The sequence below is a fragment of the Nerophis lumbriciformis genome, linkage group LG11, assembly GCF_033978685.3.
Source record: "Nerophis lumbriciformis linkage group LG11, RoL_Nlum_v2.1, whole genome shotgun sequence".
Taxonomy (NCBI): domain Eukaryota; kingdom Metazoa; phylum Chordata; class Actinopteri; order Syngnathiformes; family Syngnathidae; genus Nerophis; species Nerophis lumbriciformis.
In genome coordinates, this window is record NC_084558.2 from 37,860,024 (window position 1) to 37,882,353 (window position 22,330).

Genomic DNA, 22,330 nt, shown 5'->3' on the forward strand with positions numbered 1-22,330 from the left:
GTTTTGCTTTCCAGCCATGTTAGATCCCCGATTGTACAAGTGAATTGTGAATGTGAATGATATTTATATAGCGCTTTTCTCTAGTGACTCAAAGCGCTTTACATCGTGAAACCCAATATCTAAGTTACATTTTTAAACCAGTGTGGGTGGCACTGGCAGCAGATGGGTAAAGTGTCTTGCCCAAGGACACAGCGGCAGTAACTAGGATGGCGGAAGCGGGGATCGAACCTGGAACCCTCAAGTTGCTCAGTCTACCAACTGAGCTATACCGCCCCAAGCACTCTCACGAATATGGATCAAAAGTATTGGGGCACTTTGGCCATTACTTTTGTCCATCTGCGAGGTCAAAAATAGACCCGAAAGAGGACCTGCAGCTCATAATGTCATCCACTCTTCCACATCAAACTCCTCCAAACGAAAAAATTATTGAGTAACTAAATACAAGTATTTTTAAATGTAAAATAAATAGTTTAAATATAAAAAAATATTTCAACATTGGTTCGCCTAAAATACATGCAATTGAATGTAATTTTTTTTTTTTAAATAAACAATAAAACGTCCTCCATTGGGTTGTAGTGCGATGCTGCCATCTAGTGGGCACAGATGCTTATTACAACGGCCTCACGCTTTCAGTTATAAATTGTCATGTTTTGTGCGATAATCCATGTGATTTTCACATGGACATAATAAGCATGACGCTCCTTAAAAGTCATATAATTCACATACTTATAAATACAATAGTCTTAAATAATGAGCAGGAATCATAACAAATATTGTATAAGCTTTATTACATTTACAAGTTCAGCATTGATAGGCTCCAGCACCCCGCGTCACGAAAGGGACAAGCGGTAGAAAAAGGATGGTTGGATGGAAGTTCAGCAGTCAATATTACACTATATTTTCATCTACTAATTAGCAATATTAGACACAGGAGTTCCTAAAAAAAACATAAATGAATAAAAACATTTGTTATCTTAACCTTCTTTAAGACCAGAGATGTCAAACTCAATTTAGTTGGGGGGCCACATGGAGAAAAATCTACACCCAAGTGGGCCAGACTGGTAAAATTACGGCACGATAACGCAAATATTAAGATAACTTCAGATTGTTTTCTTTGTTTAAAAATAAAACAAGCACATATTGTTGTTGTTGTTGTTGTTTTTACACTTACATGTTGCGGTTAATAGTATTTTATATTTATTTGTTGTTATTTATACTTTCTGAATAAATGATGTGATAATGTTCATCAGTCAACTCATTGGTGTTAATTTTCAATCTATCAAGATAAAAAAATAATATGAAAATCAAATTACAGGATGTTATTTATGTAGTTTGCTAATTTTTCTCGACTGGTGCTCTAACATGTGGTTTATTTTATTTTTTTACATATGTAGCATCATCTACAAAGATACAAAGAATGGCTATTGCGACATCTAGTGGACACATTTAGAACAGCAGTTTCTATCATTAAAAAATTTCGGCTAATTTTTATACTTGGCAAACTCATCCCGCGGGCCGGATAAAACCTGTTCAGGCTTGCGGGCCGTACGTTTGACACCCCTGTTTAGACTAACAATTTCTGGTATAATTTTTTAAATTATACTTATCTTGTAGTTATTTTGTCATGTTGTTTTTAATATAATTTGGGTCTACTTGTTATTGTTTGCCAGCACTTAAAAAAAAAAAACACCATTGTTTCTCATGTAAATTTAGACAAGAATGTGAAAATAAAATGGATGATACTACACACATTACTATGCAGTATATAATCTAGTTTTCGGGTGTATGGGCTCTGCCTGTCCAGCCCTGCCACCATTCTGTCTTTTAGCGACATGTTGTCCACATAGCTATTGTCTCGCACGCTTATCGCTGTTTCTAATTGCTGCCGCTGTTGCTTCCGCACACAAGAGTGTTACAACACTTGCTGCTGCGGTTCCGATTGGTCTCGTGCAGATCCACTCCAGCCCTGGTGCGACCTCCCTCAGGGTCATTCTTTGGTAGCTTGCTGGCTAACGTGATTAACACAGACAAAGATATGTGAATATATGTAAAAAAAAAAAAAAAAATGTAACAAGTGAAAGAAAAATCTAGCATCTCCCTCACTTTTGAAGTCCGGAGTTTACATGATGTCATAAAGGAAACATGTTTTTATTCATCTGACCCGTTCCTAGCTCGATGAAGAAAAAAGGCTTTGCCACACATCTTAAAATAAAGCTATATCAGTCAGTCATCTACAGATGTGGGAGCTGTAAGTTTGATTGTTTTGTTTTTTGTCAGCAAAAATTCTAAAATGTAAGTGTAGTGTTGGCATGTAGCTAACATAGCCATGGTAATGTTTCTAACGTTTGTGTCCTCTTGTTCTGCTCCCTAATGTGATGTTGTTGTATGTGTAATAAATGACATCTATTATGTTGGACAAGTGCAGAGTTTGTGTAAAAAATGGATAGCATTTCTTGGAGACACACACACAGACTTTTGCGGACAAACACGACTCATTAGCAATAAATCTACAGACACACAAAAAGGCGTGTACCTGTCTAAAATGGCTAGATTTTAGCCAATATCCTTTCGATACATTCATCCATCCATACATCTTCTTCCGCTTATCCGAGGTCGGGTCGCGGGGGCAGCAGCCTAAGCAGGGAAGCCCAGACTTCCCTCTCCCCAGCCACTTCGTCCAGCTCCTCCCGGGGGATCCCGAGGCGTTCCCAGGCCAGCCGGGAGACATAGTCTTCCCAACGTGTCCTGGGTCTTCCTCGTGGCCTCCTACCGGTCGGACATGCCCTAAACACCTCCTTAGGGTGGCATCCTGACCAGATGCCCGAACCACCTCATCTGGCTCCTCTCGATGCGGAGGAGCAGCGGCTTTACTTTGAGCTCCCCCCGGATGACAGAGCTTCTCACCCTATCTCTAAGGGAGAGCCCCGCCACCCGGCGGAGGAAACTCATTTCGGCCGCTTGTACCCGTGATCTTGTCCTTTCGGTCATAACCCAAAGCTCATGACCATAGGTGAGGATGGGAACGTAGATCGACCGGTAAATTGAGAGCTTTGCCTTCCGGCTCAGCTCCTTCTTCACCACAACGGATCGATACAGCGTCCGCATTACTGAAGACGCCGCACCGATCCGCCTGTCGATCTCACGATCCACTCTTCCCTCACTCGTGAACAAGACTCCGAGGTACTTGAACTCCTCCACTTGGGGCAAGATCTCCTCCCCAACCCGGAGATGGCACTCCACCCTTTTCCGGGCGAGAACCATGGACTCGGACTTGGAGGTGCTGATTCTCATCCCAGTCGCTTCACACTCAGCTGCGAACCGATCCAGTGAGAGCTGAAGATCCTGGCCAGATGAAGCCATCAGGACCAAATCATCTGCAAAAAGCAGAGACCTAATCCTGCAGCCACCAAACCGGATCCCCTCAACGCCTTGACTGCGCCTAGAAATTCTGTCCATAAAAGTTATGAACAGAATCGGTGACAAAGGGCAGCCTTGGCGGAGTCCAACCCTCACCGGAAACGTGTCCGACTTACTGCCGGCAATGCGAACCAAGCTCTGACACTGATCATACAGGGAGCGGACCGCCACAATCAGACAGTCCGAAACCCCATACTCTCTGAGCACTCCCCACAGGACTTCCCGAGGGACACGGTCGAATGCCTTCTCCAAGTCCACAAAGCACATGTAGACTGGTTGGGCAAACTCCCATGCACCCTCAAGGACCCTGCCGAGAGTATAGAGCTGGTCCACAGTTCCACGACCAGGACGAAAACCACACTGTTCCTCCTGAATCCGAGGTTCGACTATCCGGCGTAGCCTCCTCTCCAGTACACCTGAATAGACCTTACCGGGAAGGCTGAGGAGTGTGATCCCACGATAGTTAGAACACACCCTCCGGTTCCCCTTTTTAAAGAGAGGAACCACCACCCCGGTCTGCCAATCCAGAGGTACTGCCCCCGATGTCCACGCGATGCTGCAGAGTCTTGTCAACCAAGACAGCCCTACAGCATCCAGAGCCTTAAGGAACTCCGGGCGGATCTCATCCACCCCTGGGGCCTTGCCACCGAGGAGCTTTTTAACTACCTCAGCAACCTCAGCCCCAGAAATAGGAGAGCCCACCACAGATTCCTCAGGCACTGCTTCCTCATAGGAAGACGTGTTGGTGGGATTGAGGAGGTCTTCGAAGTATTCCCTCCACCGATCCACAACTTCCGCAGTCGAGGTCAGCAGAACACCATCCGCACCATACACGGTGTTGGTAGTGCACTGCTTCCCCTTCCTGAGGCGGTGGATGGTGGTCCAGAATCGCTTCGAAGCCGTCCGGAAGTCGTTTTCCATGGCTTCCCCGAACTCCTCCCATGTCCGAGTTTTTGCCTCCGCGACCGCTGAAGCCGCACACCGCTTGGCCTGTCGGTACCTGTCCGCTGCCTCAGGAGTCCCATGAGTCAAAAGAACCCGATAGGACTCCTTCTTCAGCTTGACGGCATCCCTCACCGCCGGTGTCCACCAACGGGTTCTAGGATTACCGCCACGACAGGCACCAACTACCTTGCGGCCACAGCTCCAATCAGCCGCCTCGACAATAGAGGTGCGGAACATGGTCCACTCGGACTCAATGTCCAGCACCTCCCTCGTGACATGTTCAAAGTTCTTCCGGAGGTGGGAATTGAAACTCTCTCTGACAGGAGACTCTGCCAGACGTTCCCAGCAAACCCTCACAATGCGTTTGGGCCTGCCAGGTCTGTCCGGCATCCTCCCCCACCATCGCAGCCAACTCACCACCAGGTGGTGATCGGTAGAAAGCTCCGCCCCTCTCTTCACCCGAGTGTCCAAAACATGAGGCCGCAAATCCGATGACACAACTACAAAGTCGATCATAGAACTGCGGCCTAGGGTGTCCTGGTGCCAAGTGCACATATGGACACCCTTATGCTTGAACATGGTGTTCGTTATGGACAATCCGTGACGGGCACAAAAGTCCAATAACAAAACACCACTTGGGTTCAGATCCGGGCGGCCATTCTTCCCAATCACGCCTCTCCAGGTTTCACTGTCGTTGCCAATATGAGCGTTGAAGTCCCCCAGTAGAACGAGGGAATCACCCGGGGGAGCACTCTCTAGTACTTCCTCGAGTGAATCCAAAAAGGGTGGGTACTCTGAGCTGCTGTTTGGCGCGTAAGCGCAAACAACAGTCAGGACCCGTCCCCCCACCCGAAGGCGGAGGGAAGCTACCCTCTCGTCCACCGGGTTGAACTCCAACATGCAGGCTCTGAGCCGGGGGGCAACAAGAATTGCCACCCCAGCCCGTCGCCTCTCACTGCTGGCAACGCCAGAGTGGAAGAGAGTCCAGCCCCTCTCGAGAGAACTGGTTCCAGAGCCCTTGCTGTGCGTCGAGGTGAGTCCGACTATATCCAACCGGAACTTCTCTACCTCGCGCACTAGCTCAGGCTCCTTCCCCCCCAGCGAGGTGACGTTCCACGTCCCAAGAGCTAGCTTCTGTAGCCGAGGATCGGACCGCCAAGTGCCCTGCCTTCGGCTACCGCCCAGCTCACATTGCACCCGACCTCTATGGCCCCTGCTATGGGTGGTGAGCCCATTGGAGGGGGGACCCACGTTGCCTCTTCGGGCTGTGCCCGGCCGGGCCCCATGGGGACAGGCCCGGCCACCAGGCGCTCGCCATCGTGCCCCAACTCCGGGCCTGGCTCCGGAGGGGGGCCCCGGTGACCCGCGTCCGGGCGAGGGAAATCTGAGTCTCGGTTCTTGCATTTCCATAGAAGTCTTCGAGCTGCTCTTTGTCTGATCCCTCACCTAGGACCTGTTTGTCTTGGGAGACCCTACCAGGGGGCATGGAAGCCCCCGGACAACATAGCTCCTAGGATCATTGGGACACGCAAACTCCTCTACCACGTTAAGGTGGCAGCTCAGAGAGGAGCTTTCGATACATTATTGTGGGTAAAAAAAAATACTATATTTCAGGACTTTTAATAACATTTTAGCATCAGTGGTGCACAAATAAGTTGTAAAAGCAACGGTTAATAATAGTAAAAAAATAAACCTTACCTTTGACCCTTTTGGCTGATGAGCTCCTTTTTAAAACGTATATTGTTGTAATAGTTGGCAATCATCAATACAGGCAAAACAATCCCCCCAAAATACGGACTGGGAGGTGAAATTTGTGGTTGTTTCACTGGCAAACCGCTCATGTTGTATTTATTTGATGGGTAAATATTAAACTCGAGGAGAACGTATTTAGCACTTACCAATGGCCATAAATAGGTCGTCGATATAAAGGCCAGTCTTGGCGGAGGTCTCCATGAAGAGGAGGCCATTTTTGTCAGCGTATGCTTGCGCCTCCTGAGGATAAAATGTGTCTGTGGTAGATGATGATGTAGTCATGTGACATATTTCCACATCATACCTGATGCTCCACCGCTCTCTTGTCCGCCATGTCTGCCTTGTTGCCAGCCAAAGCCATCACGATCTTGGAGTTGGCTTGTCTCTGCAGCTCCTTCACCCAATTCTGAGCACGTGCAAACGTCTCCTAAAGACAAAACAAGCTTTATTTGCGTTGATGCCACTCGTATATAAGTATAATTTGTATACATCAGGGCTGTACAGTGCGAGCATTTTACTCGCATTTGCAAATCGAAATAGGTTGTGCAAGTATTTAAAAAAAAAGAAGATTTTAACTCTTTAATTTGCATTTTGCTCCTAAAACAAATTAATCCAAAGTTGATCAAACTAGAGTAAAATGTGTGTGCATCTGTATAGCATGTTCAAAATAACCTTAAACCAGGGTGTCCAAACTTTTTGACTTTGGGGCCTGATTGGGAGAAAGAAATTTGGGCCGAAAGTTGACTGAATGTAAAGTAAACAAACAAACAAAAAAAATATACATACAGTATTTATATATACATACAGTATTTATATATATATATATATATATATATATATACATATATATATATATATATATATATCCATCCATCCATCCATTTTCTACCGCTTATTCCCTTTGGGGTCGCGGGGGGCGCTGGAGCCTATCTCAGCTACAATCGGGCGGAAGGCGGGGTACACCCTGGACAAGTCGCCACCTCATCGCAGTATATATATATATATATATATATATATATATATATATTAGTATAGATGTATACATATTATATTACTATTATGGATTTATTAATATAATTTTGTATTAAGAGTATGTGATTGTTCGACTACTACCTTGTTTATTTCTGTGACGACCTCCTTAACATTTTGTAATCAATGAGAAATATCAAGCAGCTAAAATGTGACAAACTTGGTTATTGTAGAGAAAGTGTTTTGCATTTTACCCGTCATGCGTTGTCGTTGATGTAAATGGGTGTAATTTTTTTTCAGGTGTGAATGATGGGTTCTACATGTAAAGCGACTTTGGGTACTTAGAAAAGCGCTATATAAATCCTAGTTATTATTATTATTATTATTAATTTTGAATAATATATAATAATTGGACATTTTTTATAATATCCACAAATTTATGTGAGCAAGTTGTGTTACGTGTGACCAGGTGTGTTGACTTTTTGTGTTGTTGCAATTTTTTTGAACCATGAGCGGGAAAGGTTGTTTGGATTGGGTCATAAAAATAAATACTGTGCTAGTTTCATTTTAATGTACAATTCATGGTCATTAACCATTGACCTGAATAACTCACGTTGTCCACATGATGGTGGATATATTTAAAAATTAAGCTGGAGGCACTACATAAGTGGTTCGGGCATCTGGTCAGGATGCCACCCGAACGCCTCCCTCGGGAGGTGTTTCGGGCACGTCCGACCGGTAGGAGGCCACGGGGAAGACCCAGGACACGTTGGGAAGACTATGTCTCCCGGCTGGCCTGGGAACGCCTCGGGATCCACCGGGAGGAGCTGGACGAAGTGGCTGGGGAGAGGGAAGTCTGGGCTTCCCTGCTTAGGCTGCTGCCCCCGCGACCCGACCTCGGATAAGCGGAAGAAGATGGATGGATGGATGGGCACTACATAAGTCAAATTACTTATTAAACTCGTGACATCTCGCAGGCCAAACTAAACATACCGGCGGACCGCATTTAGCCCGCAGGCCGTAGTTTGGATACCCCAGCCTTAAACTATAACCATAACCAAATGACTGATGTGGAAGTGTCACTGATATTTTTGATCAGATTTGTTTTTTAAATGAAGTTTTTTTTAATTGTACTGTACAGTTTATGTATTAATATTAATAGCCTTTTTGTACTAGATTTTAAAACTTTTTTATGTTCATAAACAATGAATAAACATGTTTTAAAAAACTACAATACAAATGTATGTTCATTTTGACCTATAACATGCTACAACAACCTAAACTTTACAATGTTTAAATGAAAGATATATGCAACGTAAAAAAAAAAAATACAATTTATACTTTAATTTACATTTCTGTTAATTGTAAAATATTTTTAAAGAACCAAATTAAGAAATATACAACTGGGCTTCCTCCCACCGCCAAAAACATGCACCTGGGGTTAGGTTGATTGGCAACACTAAATTGGCCCTAGTGTGTGAATGTGAGTGTGAATGTTGTCTGTCTATCTGTGTTGGCCCTGTGATGAGGTGGCGACTTGTCAAGGGTGTACCCCGCCTTCCGCCCAAATGCAGCTGAGATAGGCTCCAGCACCCCCCGCCACCTCAAAAGGGACAATCGGTAGAAAATGGATGGGATGGACAATTGAAAGTTAATTTTTTTTAAAGCAATTTTTTTAAATGCCATTTGAATTGGATTTTTTATAATATTAATAAGCTTTTAGTACCAGATTTTAAGACTATTTAGTCATGTTCATAAACAATAAATAAACATTTAAAAAAAAACAAGTCACTCGTGCAATAAAATAATGTTTGACCTACAATATGCTACAACAACAATTTTTTATACTTAAATCTAAATATTACGTTAATAACATTTATAGTATTTGTAAAATATTTTAAAGAACACAATTTAGAATTATAAAACTAAAATGTTACTTACTAAAAGCTATTTTTTTTTGGCAAATTGAGTTTTTGAATTACAATGTATAGGTGTCCCTTAAAACTACGTGCTACTGGCATTGTTATTTACGTATATTCTGTGCTTAGTTTTCAGTCCCCCACAGTCCATGTTACATATTTGGACAACGAGTGTGCAGACAGCCAAATCACGGGCGCAGACGATACTGACCACATTGGTGATGTCATAGACAATGATGGCCGCCTGCGCTCCTCTGTAATACATGGGGGCCAAGCTGTGGTAGCGCTCTTGACCCGCCGTGTCCCAGATGTCAAACTTGACCGTGACGTCATCCAAGCTGACGGTCTTATTCTGGTAGGCAGCTGGGAAAGACACCAAGTACATATCCTGTTTGTCACGATGCGGACATTATTACCTCTAGTTCACAACTTTATAATCAATATGACGGCCAAGGCAACTTTGACATATTTAAAAGCGGGCGATAATTGGAGAAATGTTAACAATTAAATTTTTTTCTTTAACAATGTTTTGGAGTGCATGAGAAAGTGTAAAGAAAACCGCTTTCTTTGAGAAAATGGTAATTTATCAACAAGTACATGTCACAACATAGCAGCAACAAAACCAATGTTGCAATAGTGCTAAAGAGCAAACTGCTCAGTCAGCATTAATACCAGCAACGAGTTAATTGTAAACAACAGTACATCAAGTTTACCACGCATAAGTTTCTTGCACAAACAATTTAGTTGTTAATCAGGATTAGACACTAAACAACAACCGAAATGACAATACGCAACACTTCCCTTACCTCCGATGGTACTTTCCTGGTATTCGTGGAACAGGCCTTTAACAAAGCGCAGCACCAAACTCGACTTGCCCACCGCCGACTCCCCCAGCAGCACCAGCTTGAACTGGAAATCTTTGTTAGCTGCTGCCGTAGCGCTGTTGGGCCTGGTTGCTCCTCCGTCGCGGCTCGCCATTGACAGAAGTGGAGGTTGTTATGGGCGAAACCGCCCCGGGCTGCAATGAAACCAGACTAGCGACTCGGGTGGTAAGTTGACAATCACACTCCGGAAACGGCTGCAAAACAGGTTATAGTAAATATAAATCCAATAGTGTGTGTGTAACAAAAACTGTCACAAAAATATCCCCAGATAACTAACATTATATTAAACAGCATTAACAACATTAGCTCATAACAAATTTAAAACCCATCTAAAGTATTTATTTATTTATTTATTTTTTTTAAATAAAAAAATACAATCATGTGTTTCTTACGGACTGTATCCCTTAGGGCTGTGAATCTTTGGGTGTCCCCCGATTCGATTCAATATCGATTCTTGGGGTCACGATTCGATTCAAAATCGTTTTGTTTTTTTCAATTCAACATGATTCTCGATTCAAAAACGATTTTTTCCCCGATTCAAAACGATTCTCTATTCATTCAATACATGGGATTTCAGCAGGATCTAACCCAGTCTGCTGACATGCAAGCAGAGTAGTAGATTTTTGTAAAAAGCTTTTATAATTGTGAAGGACAATGTTTTATCAACTGATTGCAATAATGTAAATTTATTTTAACTATTAAATGAACCAAAAATATGACTTATTTTATCTTTGGGGGCTTCACGGTGGCAGAGGGGTTAGTGCATCTGCCTCACAATACGAAGGTCCTGAGTAGTCTTGGGTTCAATCCCGGGCTCGGGATCTTTCTGTGTGGAGTTTGCATGTTCTCCCCGTGACTGCGTGGGTTCCCTCCGGGTACTCCGGCTTCCTCCCACTTCCAAAGACATGCACCTGGGGATAAGTTGATTGGCAACACTAAATTGGCCCTAGTGTGTGGATGTGAGTGTGAATGTTGTCTGTCTATCTGTGTTGGCCCTGCGATGAGGTGGCGACTTGTCCAGGGTGTACCCCGCCTTCCGCCCGATTGTAGCTGAGATAGGCTCCAGCGCCCCCCGCGACCCCAAAGGGAATAAGCGGTAGAAAATGGATGGATGGATGGATTTTATCTTTGTGAAAATATTGGACACAGTGTGTTGTCAAGCTTATGAGATGCGATGCAAGTGTAAGCCACTGTGACACTATGCTTTTATTTTTATTTTTATTAATGTCTAATGATAATGTCAATGAGGGATTTTTAATCAATGCTATGTTGAAATTGTAACTAATATTGATACTGTTGTTGATAATATTCATTTTTGTTTCACTACTTTTGGTTTGTTCTGTATCGTGTTTGCGTCTCCTCTCAATTGCTCTATTTATTGCAGTTCTGAGTTTTGCTGGGTCGGGTTTGGTTTTGGAATTGGATTGCATTGTTATGGTATTTCTGTGTATTGTTTTGTTGGATTGATTAATAAAGAAAAAATCAATATGTTTTTAAAATAAATTTTTTTTTTTTTTAAATGAGAATCGGGCAGCACGGTGTAAGAGGGGTTAGTGCATCTGCCTCACAATACGAAGGTCCTGAGTAGTCTTGGGTTCAATCCCGGGCTCGGGATCTTTCTGTGTGGAGTTTGCATGTTCTCCCTGTGACTGCGTGGGTTCCCTCCGGGTACTCCGGCTTCCTCCCACTTCCAAAGACATGCACCTGGGGATAGGTTGATTAGCAACACTAAATTGGCCCTAGTGTGTGAATGTGAGTGTGAATGTTGTCTGTCTATCTGTGTTGGCCCTGCGATAAGGTGGCGACTTGTCCAGGGTGTACCCCGCCTTCCGCCCGATTGTAGCTGAGATAGGCTCCAGCGCCCCCCGCGACCCCAAAGGGAATAAGCGGTAGAAAATGGATGGATGGGAAAAATGAGAATCGATTCTGAATCGCACAACGTGAGAATCGTGACTCGAATTCAAATCGATTTTTCCCCACACCCTGCAGACTGTATTGATATATAATGTAGGAAGCAGAAATATTAATAACAGAAAGAAACAACCCTTTTGTGCGAATGAGTGTGAATGAGCGTAAATGGGGGAGGGAGGTTTTTTGGGTTGGTGCACTAATTGTAAGTGTATCTTGTGTTTTTTATGTTGATTTAATAAAAATAATAATAAAATAAATAATAATAATAATAATAATATATATATTTTTTTAATTTTAATTTTAATTTCTTGTGCGGCCCCTTACCAATTGATCCACGGGACCGGTACCGGGCCGCGGCCCGGTGGTTGGGGACCACTGCTGTACAAGTTATGCTGAATTAATTCATTTTTTTGAAACCCGGGAAGTCTTTATTTATAATATATTTTTCGTTAGAGACTATTCCTGTCAAACTATAGATTAAATAAGATCTGCTTTTTCTTACTCCTATAAATACACAAGATTATTAATTGTACTTTGTACACAGTGTACCAACTAACTATTCAGGCAAAAAAAAAACCTGATGATGCGTGACGAATTAAACACACATAGTGGCAAATATTATTTACTATTAGGCTATAATTTATTATTATTTGACCATTTACATTATTCGGAAAATAATAATGTCTAACGTTTGTTCCATCAATATTACTCAGAAGATGTAAAAATAACACTGAGTTAGCAGCGAGGCTAAAGCTAGCTGACACTATTAAACAGACCTATCTTGGCAAGAAAATATTCAGGTAAATCACAATTTACATACATATAAAAATTCTTACCTTTAACAAAAGCCCGGTTAAAAGTGAGTAACTAGTGTCACTTTTAATTGTAAAACAAAACACTTTAGAGCGATTTTCTCAACTAACAGATAAAACCATAGACTTGGTTAACACTTTCGCCTTGTTTGGCGTCTTTTTCTTCTACAGCTGTCTTTTAATTAGGACTCCATACACTGCGCTCACTGCTGCCACATCTGGTCAGTTTTGTCATTGCAATTGGATTTATTTATGCCAGATAATGATTGCTAATTTCCATTTCTAAACAAATTAGGGCATATTTAACTGTTCAAACAGGTGGGCTACACCAACTATGTAATTGGAAGCCTTTTCAAAACGTTTTTACCTTCAAAAAATAATAAACATATTGTAAATTGCTTTTGTCTGTTAATACTACTGTGGATATTTAGATAAACCTCACCAGGCGGTAGTCTGCAGCCAAAGTTTTTTGACAGTGCACTAATTACACCACTGTGGTTATTTGCGTTTGTAGACCACACACACTTGGGAAACTGCCTGAGTTTTTTTTTCCTGTTAATTAAATAGAAGCGTTAATTGTTCCATTTACAACAGACAGATAAAGTGTATACAAAATGTATTAGATCTGCTTTAATGAAGTATTTTAAAAATAAAGAAAACAATGTGTATGGTGTATAAGTATGCTGCATATTATAGACGCAAAAGAACAAATTGTCAAAAAAAGCTAAGTTTTATTTTTTTTAATCTTAATACTATGAGTATTATCTTAATTATCTTAATACTATTTCAAATGTGTTCTTAATAAAGACATTTTTTATATTTACAACTTCCCCCCCTCTTAATACCACCATAAGCAATACAAAACATTTTTAAAAATTCATCAGGAGGTTGCCTACTGTCACATGTTAATACTAGAGATGCTTTAAAATGTAATAACGGAAATTATCGGTATCAGTTTTTTATTATCGGTATGTTTTTTTTATTTTTTTTTATTAAATCAACATAAAAAACACATGATACTGTCACGTTCAAACACAGGACATCTGTTACACAAGACAAAAGGCAAGGAATCAAACAGAGACATAATTCAATTTGGACTCAATTGAGGAGGGACGGCTTCAACCTGTAGCCTCTTACAGTGTCTTAGCACGCTCTGACGAAGAAGGTCTTCGTCTCCTCTTTTAATTCAGATGTTCCATGTTCACGCACCAACATATGTCACAGCAGGAATTGGGAGGTATGTAAAACAGTCATTGTTTTCGGTCGCTTTGAAATCCAAGAAGAGGATCTCTCGGCCTTGGGCTCTTCCTGGATCCAGCTGGGGCAGGTGTTGGAGGACAATGGACAACCCCTCCCGTCTCCCGACCACAGTGACTTCAAGGGGGCAGCGGGTCGTAAACAGCGTTGACCAAATAGTTGGAAGAGAGTTTGTGAATTACTTCAAAGAGAGTTCGTTTAACACTTCAAAGAGAGTTCGTCCGGGAGTTGAGCACATCCTGCCATCTGTCCGTGCTGAAATCACAGTGGCGCTTCACGAGCCTTCCTCCTCTTGTTAGGCCTCGAAATACAGCCTTCATCTTCTCATCAGGAACATAATGCAATATAATGTTTCTTTTGTGATAACTTACAAACAATTATTCTAACAATTCCCCCCTGTTTATCGCAAAAACGTGCCCATAATCTCCTTATCCCTAATAACTTCTTCTTGCAATTTTCAGTTAATGGTTAATTTCCTTACGACAAAGTTATGTTTACACTCAGAGTTCAACATCAATTTTTCTCATCGTTACTCGGGTCTGGAAACAGATCAGGAACACCATCCAGGTAGGTATCCCCATCATCAGATTCATCTTCCTTATCGTCCGCCAGGAGGTGCATCTGAACAGCTTTATCATCTGCTGGGCTAATCGCTGTGGTAATCAGACGGTTAAGCAGAGAACGCAGACAGGGAATACAACAACATCCACACAACGTCAGTATTGCTACAAACACGGCCATAGATACTAGAATTGATGATACCAAAGACTTGTATTTGCCGAAACCGTCCATCCACCCATCCCACATAGATGTATCTATGCCTGAGTGCTCTTTCATTTTACCGTTGAGGGTGCGAAGGCCTTCCAGTGCTTTGGTCAGGTTACCTTCTGCGTCGGTGTTGTTTGGTATGAACGTGCAACACTGTTCACCAAATATTGCGCACACACCCCCTCTTTCCGCTAACAACATGTCTAGCGCCATACGGTTTTGAAAGGCCATAAGGAAGGTGGCGGCGTTGATCAGCGACTGCTTCAAGTCCGGCCTGTGTCCAATTTCCCAATCTCTGTACGTTGTAGTGGACATAGTTTATTCTGTCAACATTCTTGTTAATCGTACACCACCAGTAGACGGATGATTCAAATTCAGCTGCAACTTGATTTACCAATTTATAGTCGTCAGATACACCTCTTGGACACCCATCAATATAAGTTGGATCTACAACACTTTGCCAGTTTACATCATGTCTAATTATTTTCCAATGTTCAGATATCAAACTGTTCAGGCGTGTTAACAATTCTTGTACAAATATTGATACTTTTACTATGTGTATGCAGTTATCTGATGATACGTTTCCTAACTGTTGTACAGAGTCTTGCATGTTAATGCAGGTATAATTAGCTTTTTTCACATATTTATCAAATATTGGTTTCTGTTTTGTCTCTTTAGCTACAGGGTCAATTTTGTTTTGCTCATTACTTCAATTCAACTTTTTTTTTGACTCATCTTGAGTAATTGTCTGGGCTTATACATACAACACAATCAGTGTTTGTAGCCTTTCCCACTTGCTCCGCCATAAGGAACAAATTAATTACCAAAACAGGAACCAATTATTAACAAACTTTGACACACCATCAAATGGTATGCTTACAACTTTGTCACAGTGGAATTTGTAGTGTGCTAGTTAACATGTCCCTTTGATAACACAAATACAATTCCAAATACTTTTTTTCCATTATATGACCTTTTTAAATACAATCCCAAATACTTTTTCCCATTACTGTTTTTCTGGCATGGGTTTTCTGGCATTTTTTTTTTCCCACTAATGGGGTTACTCCGAATCCTCCCATTGCCCGTCTTCTAATACGACCTCCCCTGTGAGTGTATTTTACTTCTTGATTCTGCCAGTGGTTTGGGTTTACTATGGGTGCAGTATCATTTTGTTTCCTGAGTTCTACATTTTCCTCAGATTCCCAAGTGAACCATATTAGGGGGCAGGGCCGACCAGTACCAATATCGTTAACCCATATGTTATGGACCGTCTGAGCCATTGGGGTGTCATTTCTGCTGATTCACTCCTCTACCAAGGTCAGTGGTTTGGCTCAAACTCTAGTCATCGTGTGCGTCCACACTATTACCAGACTTTGCTTCCCTTTCCTTATTGGATGATTCAACAGAAATGACCTTTTTACAATGTACTAAGTGTACCCAGGTTGGTCTTTCCACTATCTTTCAAATGGTGTTAGTCCTGTTGTACTTGTAATGTTAATGTACATTTTTACTAAATATTTGCATAATGCTTTTGCTACTGTCAGCACATCTGCTTTTCCTTTAGGAAATATTTCTAACTACTTTGAAAATGCATCTACTATGACCAGACAATAATGTTTTCCTTCACTCTTATTTAGTTAATTGCATAGATGTTTTATACAATTTTTTTTTATAAGAATTAAACTATAGGAAGTATAGTACTTCTGTATAAGGGCATTCATATCCCTCCTGTTGAGCCATGAGTTCAACCTTGGCTCAATATTGCTGCTCACTTATACCGATTTTTCTTTGTAAGATTGGTTTATTGTCTGGACATACATAGATGTATTTTTTGTTCAACATCATCCTCATAATTTCTTTGTATTCCTTTCATTGCTTGTCTCAATATATTGGTCAACTTGTTTTTGTAGTTCTTACAGCGTTTTTCAGCATTCTCTGTTCTTGATTTGATAAACGCCTTACAAAGTCTATTTTTCTTTTTACATGCATTTTTCAAACTGTTTATCATCCAAGGTGCATTATTTTGCCTTTGTTTAGATCTGCATGGAACCTCAGGACAATGCTTGTTATACAGAGTAATATAATGTTTACGAAAAGAATCATAGACCGTGTTTATATCGTCTGTATACACCTCTTCCCACTCTTGTTTTAATAGGTCATACCTGAAGTTGTTAATATGATTGACACTTCTTTTCCTCTTAAGTATTTTATGATATGCTCTTTTAGGGAATTGATAGTCAAATATTGCAAATATAGGCAGATGATCACTTATGTCATTTATCACTAACCCAGTAGTGATGTGAATCCCTAAAACATTTGTAAAGATTTTGTCTATTAAGGTTGCACTAGTTGTGGTTATTCTACTAGGCTTTGTAATTAATGGGTACAGCCCTTTTTCATATAATATCTCTACAAAATCTGATGTTTGTTTATGTGAATCTACCTTTAGAAGATCAATGTTATAATCTCCACAAATTACGATAGTCCTATTTTTATTTAGACCATTAATCATTTCCTCTAATTTATCCATAAAGATTTCCACTTTTGATCCTGGTTTTCTATATACACATGTAACAACAATGTTTCTGTTTTGTTCTAATTCTATCTCAACAGCTACACACCCCATTAACACATGTATGGCCATTATCATACATTTAACTGGTCTGCATTTAGTTCATTATATACATAGAGGGCCACCCCTCCTCCAGTCCTATTGTCTCTGCTAGTGACATACAGATCATAGTCCTTTAATTTCAGATCAACCTCCTTGCCTTTCTTTATCCATGTTTCAGATAAAGCAATTACCTTAAATCTACCTTTAAGCGACTCCAAAACATTTTTGATTTTAGAAAAGTGTTTTGGTAGACTTCTACAATTAAAATGAATCAAAGAAAATGTATTTTCTATGCCTATGTCATCAAGTTGTTCCTCAGTATAATATTGGAAGAATCCTTGATATGCTTAAATGTATGAGTCTTTGGATGCACTTCATTATCAAAATCAAATGTGTATTCATTTATCTTTCTCTTTTGGAGTACTTTGTTGTTGCATATCTTTCAGTATATCATGCGCTAGTTTGTAGTTTGAAATATGTATTTCCTTTTCTGTTGCTTGTTTTGCTGTTTTGTCAGCAAACACATTTCCTATTGATACTGTGTCTGTTCCTTTGGTGTGTGTCGCACATTTGCATATTGCTATTTTAGCTGGTAGCTGTACTGCTTCTATTAATTCTTTTTTCTCTCTTTTTTATTTTATTTTATTTTTTATTTTTTTTATCAGTTCTCCAATGTGTTACAGATTTTCCTGTTGACTTTATCATTCCTATATTTTGGCTATCTTTATATATATTGTGACCTTTTGATCTTTCATTACTTTACATGCTTCTATTAGTGCTTCTAGTTCTGCCGCTTACATTGAGCAATTTGATGGTCATTTGATAGCTTTCGAAATTTTCGTTACTGTAACAACCGCACATTCTGTTCTATTTTTATTTCACAGAATGCTGCTTTAGCTTCTGAATTCCACTCTACAGATGATTACATTTTTTCATTAATTTACTTAAAGGAGCTACTATTTCAGCATAATTTGGTATTCAACTTCTACAATAATTAGTTAATCCTAAAAATTACATCATTTGCTTCTTTGTTTGTGGTTTTTGTACTTGTCGTACTTAGTTTTTCTATTTTCCACAATAGTGCGTCCATTTTTGTTTAGAGAACGTCCTAGATTCTTTACTTCTCTTTTGCATAATTGTACTTTTATTTTGCTTATTTTGTGTCTTTCACTATGTAAATTAATTAATAACGCTAATGTTATTTTTCCTCCTAATTCAAATGTTATACATATTACTTTATGCATTTTTTAAGTAATGTTTTAAACTCACTTAACTGTCTATATGCAACTTAATCTATACTTTTAAACTCTGAATTTACATTCCTCCCATTGTTTATATTTTTTATTTGCAATTATTATTCAACAATATTTAAAACAAACAGTTGTCTATCGCTAGCTGATAGTTTTCCTGATTGCCATACCTCCTTATTTATTTTATGTTATGTCCTTATCTTATCTTAGCTCAACACTCAGATGTATGGTGTTGCAAATGTCTAAAACATAATCTAACTTAAGAATGTTATACTACACTTCAAAGTTAAACCTACTTTAAATTTACATGTAATAAATTCACTTTCACACCTCCCCCACTGCGCCACACACACACACACACACACACACACACACACACACACACACACACACACACACACACACACACACACGGTGGTGTGTAAGTGCGTGAGTACACTCTTAAGGGCAAAGGTCAGCAACACTTGAGCTTCTCTCCTTTTTTTTTTTTTTTCTTCCCTCAGCTAATAAACATGTAACCCACTTTATCATTTTATCATACTATACCTCTCAACTCTTATTATAGTTACTAATCTAGGTTTTTATTTGTTCCATTATTTAATTATACATATATATATTTGTATATATAAAAGCGCTCTTTATATATCCAAACATACATGTATATCTTCAGTCTACCTTTTCTTCATCTCTTATTTCAATACCCCCATTATCTCTCTTTCGCATTAGTTTATTTCATTTTGCATTAATTCTTATTGATTTTTCCCCATTTCTTCATTTATTTTTACTTTTCTCTCACGTTAGCACTTTGAGATTATTCTCCTATTTGCTTTTTCCTTTAACCTATTTTTATTTTTATTTGAACCTCCGGGGTTTTTACACAATTTGTACCTGGAAAGGTACACACTTAAACACACACTAACAAACAAACAAACACATTTGCAGCGATCTTACCACCAATGGCATACGCTGACAACATGACTAATTGGTGTCGTCTTTTAACAGTCATGCTGAGTTACTTTGATTGTTAATTATTATTATTATTTTTTTTTTTCAGGACAGTTTCTTGCAAAATGCCCTTCTCTGCTACAACGCCAACATGTAACCGCTGACGTTGTGGTTGTTGTCTTCTATTTTGGTTTAAATAGATTGTAATAGACCATAATAGATCTGCGTTTCCTTGTGTCCCTCTTTCCATTTTGAGAATTTGGAGTAATCCGTCGCCCCCTACAGAGCCGAAACTTATAAGGATTACTTTTGTTTTTGTTGTAAGATAGTGGTTTAATTTATTATTGTGGTACACGTCGCTTCTACTGGAGATGGTTCCCCAGTGGAGGTGTCTTGCCTAGAGCATCCACAATAACCCACTATTTACTTCTCACAACTTTCATATGGAGTGATAGCCTAATGGCGATTACTCCCACACACTCTCACATTCACACCTTTCAGTATATTGATCTACGGAAATTTCAATGTATATTACATGTGGACTCCGTCGCCCTCCAGGTTATTGTTTTTTACGGACAAAATTCAGTTTTTTATTCTGAATAGACCATTTTAGGTCTGTTGGACTCCGACGTCCCCAGGATAATGGCTTACGGATATTTCAAATAATTATTGTGGGCTCCGCCTCCCCCTAGTATATTTGTTTACGGATGTTACGGATTCCAGTTTTCGCGGTTCCGTTTACCTGCAGTATATTGGCCTCTTCAGTTTTAGAATTTTATTTTATTTCGGGTATTTCAGTTTTCGCGGACACCGACGTCCTGCAGTGATTTTGGCCATTTTTACCTGTTAGAGCCTAGGATTTACAGGGTTTGTTTATGCGTCGTAACCCTCGTCACACGCTTTCTCTTAGTCGTTTCTTTCTTCGTCAATTTAAAACGTACTCACTGCTCTCTGCCTTCCTTCCTGTTGTCCTCGGATTTTCCATCAGTCTTTCAATTCCAGCCCGAAATGAAGAAAAAGCAGTTCCTCAATCAGGATTTGGTTGCCATGGTCCTCTGGTTTCACTCACTCATGCTGGAATCGTCAGACGTGTTGGAATCCGGCTCGAAGGACCAATTTGATGTCACGTTCAAACACAGGACATCTGTTACACAAGACAAAAGGCAAGGAATCAAACAGAGACAGAATTCAATTTGGACTCAATTGAGGAGAGACGGCTTCAACCTGTAACCTCTTACAGTGTCTTAGCACGCTCTGACGAAGAAGGTCTTCGTCTCCTCTTTTAATTCAGATGTTCCATGTTCACGCACCAACATATGTCACAGCAGGAATTGGGAGGTATGTAAAACAGTCATTGTTTTCGGTCGCTTTGAAGTCCAAGAAGAGGATCTCTCGGCCTTGAGCTCTTCCTGGATCCAGCTGGGGCAGGTGTTGGAGGACAATGGACAACCCCTCCCGTCTCCCGACCACAGTGACTTCAAGGGGGCAGCGGGTCGTAAACAGCGTTGACCAAATAGTTGGAAGAGAGTTTGTGAATTACTTCAAAGAGAGTTCGTTTAACACTTCAAAGAGAGTTCGTCCGGGAGTTGAGCACATCCTGCCATCTGTCCGTGCTGAAATCACAGTGGCGCTTCACGAGCCTTCCTCCTCTTGTTAGGCCTCAAAATACAGCCTTCATCTTCTCAACAGGAACATAATGCAATATAATGTTTCTTTTGTGATAACTTACAAACAATTATTCTAACAGATACACTTACAATTAGTACACCAACCCAAAAAACCTCCCTCCCCCATTTACACTCATTCACACAAAAGAGTTGTTTCCTTCTGTTATTAATATTCTGGTTCCTACATTATACATCAATATATATCACTACAGTCTGCAAAGGATACAGTCCGTAAGCACACATTATTGTGCGTGCTACTGGTCCACTAATAGTACTAACCTTTAACAGTTAATTTGACTCATTTTCTGTAATTACTAGTTTCTATGTAACTGTTTTTTTATTGTTACTTTCTTTTTTTATTAAGGAAAATGTTTTTAATTTATTTATCTTATTCTATTTTATTAATTTAAAAAGGACCTTATCTTCACCATACCTGGTTGTCCAAATTAGGCAAAATAATGTGTTAATTCCACGACTGTGTAGATCGGTATCGGTTGATATCAGTATCGGTAATTAAAGAGTTGGACATAGGAGTATCGGATATCGGCAAAAAGCCATTATCGGACATCCCTAGTTAATACCAATGTTTTTTGACCCAGGAGCACTAATTCAAGATTTCTTTTGTGTCCCACACACTCACCGTCAATGAAAAACTCAGCTGTTCATTTAATTAAATTTAGATACTAATTAAAGCAGCTTACAAATATATATTTTTAAATATATAAAATGTATTATGTCTGCGTGAAGTATATCATAAAACCGAGATAATATTCTGGAAAAGTAAGTGCATATAGGGGACCAAGTATGCCGTATAATAGATAGGACAGCATTCACTGTCAAAATTTAAAAAAATAAAACCCAGCTCTTTGAAAAAATAAAATAAAATCTTGTCATAATGATACTCAAAAAGCAATGCAATAAATTAAGAAATAAGTCAACCAACCTGACTAAATCCTTTAAAAAAATTACATTAACAGCAAAATAGAGGAAAACACAAATAAGCCACGTGAGCTCTGGAAAATTCTCAACAACCAGCTTCCTGGTTGCAGCCAGAAACATAAAACCAGACTCACCAACATCAGCATCAAGGAGGGTGACTCCCTCATTACAGACAAAATGGAGGTAGCAAGCAACTCTTGTCAACAAGCTGTCCCACCACTCTGGTCGCTTTGGTGTAGAACACATTAAAGCCTTCTACAGAAAGCTAGGAGTATCCAACA

General features: G+C 40.1%; 1 protein-coding gene across 1 annotated transcript; it reads right to left on the reverse strand.

Annotated features, from left to right (window-relative positions):
* Positions 1-807: 807 nt before the first annotated feature.
* On the reverse strand, positions 808-12,814 carry LOC133610034 (ras-related protein Rab-5C-like). Its single transcript, XM_072914031.1, has 6 exons — positions 12,634-12,814; positions 9,809-10,080; positions 9,214-9,365; positions 6,419-6,541; positions 6,261-6,354; positions 808-2,009 (listed from the first exon to the last, which is right to left on the reverse strand). Exons 2-6 carry the CDS (start codon positions 9,978-9,980, stop codon positions 1,876-1,878), a joined length of 675 nt encoding a protein of 224 aa, XP_072770132.1. The 5' UTR covers positions 9,981-10,080; positions 12,634-12,814; the 3' UTR covers positions 808-1,875.
* Positions 12,815-22,330: the final 9,516 nt, after the last annotated feature.